At 46.2% G+C, this 2,500-nt stretch overlaps 1 protein-coding gene across 2 annotated transcripts in view; it reads right to left on the bottom strand.

Moving 5' to 3' along the window:
- Positions 1-2,500, bottom strand: part of plppr5b (phospholipid phosphatase related 5b) — a 175,751-nt gene that overhangs the window by 5,593 nt on the left and 167,658 nt on the right. For both annotated transcript variants that reach the window (XM_063206771.1, XM_063206770.1), the window contains exon 7: positions 2,073-2,210. In XM_063206771.1, coding sequence (XP_063062841.1) covers positions 2,073-2,210 — 138 coding nt within the window. The remainder of the gene's footprint in view (positions 1-2,072; positions 2,211-2,500) is intronic.

Genomic DNA, 2,500 nt, shown 5'->3' with positions numbered 1-2,500 from the left:
TATGTAGTGTATGTGCAGTATGTGAGATGAGTGTTTGTGAGCTCTATAGAGTAAGTGTGTACATGTGTGTGACCATGAACATCATGTGCGCTTGTGTGTGTGTGTAATGAATGACTGTATGTGAGCAGGTGCGTGTGCGGGTGAGTATGTGTATGTATATGCAGGGGGGTCTTGGCAGGCCAGGGCAATGGCCAAACAGATTTGTAGCATACAGTAAGTTTCATATGTAGGCTACTGTATTACTGCCTTTTGTGGCGAAACACACAAGTTAGCAGCATGTAGAATGTTTACTTCTTATTGCCTTTTGTGGCGAAACACACAGGTTATAAGCATACAGTATGCTTATTCTTTGCCATCATTATTGCCTTTTGTGTCGAACCCATGGCTGCCTGAAGCGGCTGGGGCTGATGCCTGTGACCCAGCTGAAGAAGTTGACGACGCGATCCCTCCAGGTGGGCGCGGGCCCATGCTCTTCCTCTCGCAGGTCTGCCATCTGAGGTGTGTGTGTGTGTGTGTGTGTGTGTGTGTGTGTGTGTGTGTGTGTGTGTGTGTGTGTGTGTGTGTGTGTGTGTGTGTGTGTGTGTGTGTGTGTGTGTGTGTGTGTGTGTGTGTGTGTGTGTGTTTGTATGTGTTACAACATGACAACAGCATACATTGGTACATTTGATGCAAAACCTCATACGCAGCAAACTGACTGACCTCATTTCTCGCATACAACCCCTCAGCGATTCTAAATATCACGCTACACACACACACACACACACACACACACACACACACACACACACACACACACACACACACACACACACACACACACACACACACACACACACACACACACACACACACACACACACACACACACACACACACACACACACACACACACACACACACACACACACGCTGCCCACAGACAAACAATTCACACACGCAAATGTCCTTTCTGATCTGTCACACAATATAATGCAGCGTCAGTGACTGCTACTTGTACCCTGTGGATGTGGGTAAAATAGTAACACTTCATTTTACAGTGTCATTGTTACAGTGTATTTACAAGTGGTAACATGTAATAGTGTGTATTTATGTTCTACTTATGTACAAAACGTAATATTATGTAAAAGAAGCAACATGTAATGTTACCTCCACGTAATATTATATTGTGGATGTGCTTATCTCTGCACCACACAGTAACCATATCAACATGAGCATAAAACCCTCCATTGATGTCTATTTTTTGTTGTGTCCCTCTGCTTTACTTTGTTGAGTCTCTATATGTCTTTTTTATATGTTAATATATATTTCTTGTAGTTATATGATCTGTATAGCATATTTGAGTGTCTATAAAAGTGCTATACAAACTCTGTGTAATATTACTATTCTCATATTATGTACATGTAATAGAATGTACATCACTGTAGGTTAACACTGCATATTTTACTCTATAGTACCCTTTGGGAGGGAGGCTGGGAGTCGGTGATGTGTAACTCTGAGAGCCTGCTGTAGTAGTAGCAGTGGTGGTGGTATCAGAGAGAGTAGCGAGAGAGAGGTTCCATTGGCCCATTGTTTCCGGGTTCTATTATTGCAAGGGGGAGGGGGGGGGGAAATCCTCCTTTAGGCAGACCTAGGCAGACCTAAGGACTGTTCTATTCAATGCTAGAAGCATTATGACACGCCCCTTTAGGCAGACCGGAACCTGGTCATGTTAGGTGCCCATATCAACCTATTATGTTGGCATATCTCTACATACTTAAAGAATCTCTGGTGGTGCCCTGTGGCTGAGGTTACTGTACTGTATGTCAAGAGAGGCTGGCTGTCAGTGATGTGTACCTGAGAGGCCATGCACTCCTCCTGGGGGCTATCCACGTGCTGCAGTTGTGCGTGCATGTGTGCATGGGTATGTGTGTATATGCATATGTATATGCATACAGTATGTGCATTAGAGGTGAGAGGTTAGAGGTGATGGGAGGTGATACTTCTCCAGGGCTCTCTCCACGCACTAGGTTTGTATGTGTGTGTGTTGGTGTGCATGAGTGTGTGCATGTGTGTGAGCGTGTGTGCGTACGTACCTGGGAGGCGATGTACTTCTCCAGGGGGCTCTCCACGCGCTGGGCTCCCATCATGGGAGGGCCCTCTGTGCCATCCTGGGACGAGTCGGAGCCACTCAGCAGCAGCTTGCCCTGGAAGTTGTGCACCACACACACCACCTAGTGGACATGGACGAAGAAGAGGGTGACGGGTGGGGAAGTGTACATGGAGGATGGAGGAGAGGGAAGGAGGGATAGAAGGAGGGCATTGAAAAGAGAAAGGTGGAGGGGAGAGGGGACATGGAGGGTGATGACATGGGAGAGGAAAGGAGGGGACGTGAGAGGGAGAGGTAGATGGAGGGTGGAGACAAAGAAGGATTTTTTTTTAACACCCATTTATTTTGAGTCATGGCAATAGTTAAAAAGTTACATTACACTCCGAAACACATCGAAATTGACACCTTGCACGC

The sequence above is a fragment of the Engraulis encrasicolus genome, chromosome 9, assembly GCF_034702125.1.
Source record: "Engraulis encrasicolus isolate BLACKSEA-1 chromosome 9, IST_EnEncr_1.0, whole genome shotgun sequence".
Taxonomy (NCBI): domain Eukaryota; kingdom Metazoa; phylum Chordata; class Actinopteri; order Clupeiformes; family Engraulidae; genus Engraulis; species Engraulis encrasicolus.
This window is presented reverse-complemented; position numbering and strand designations above follow the sequence as displayed.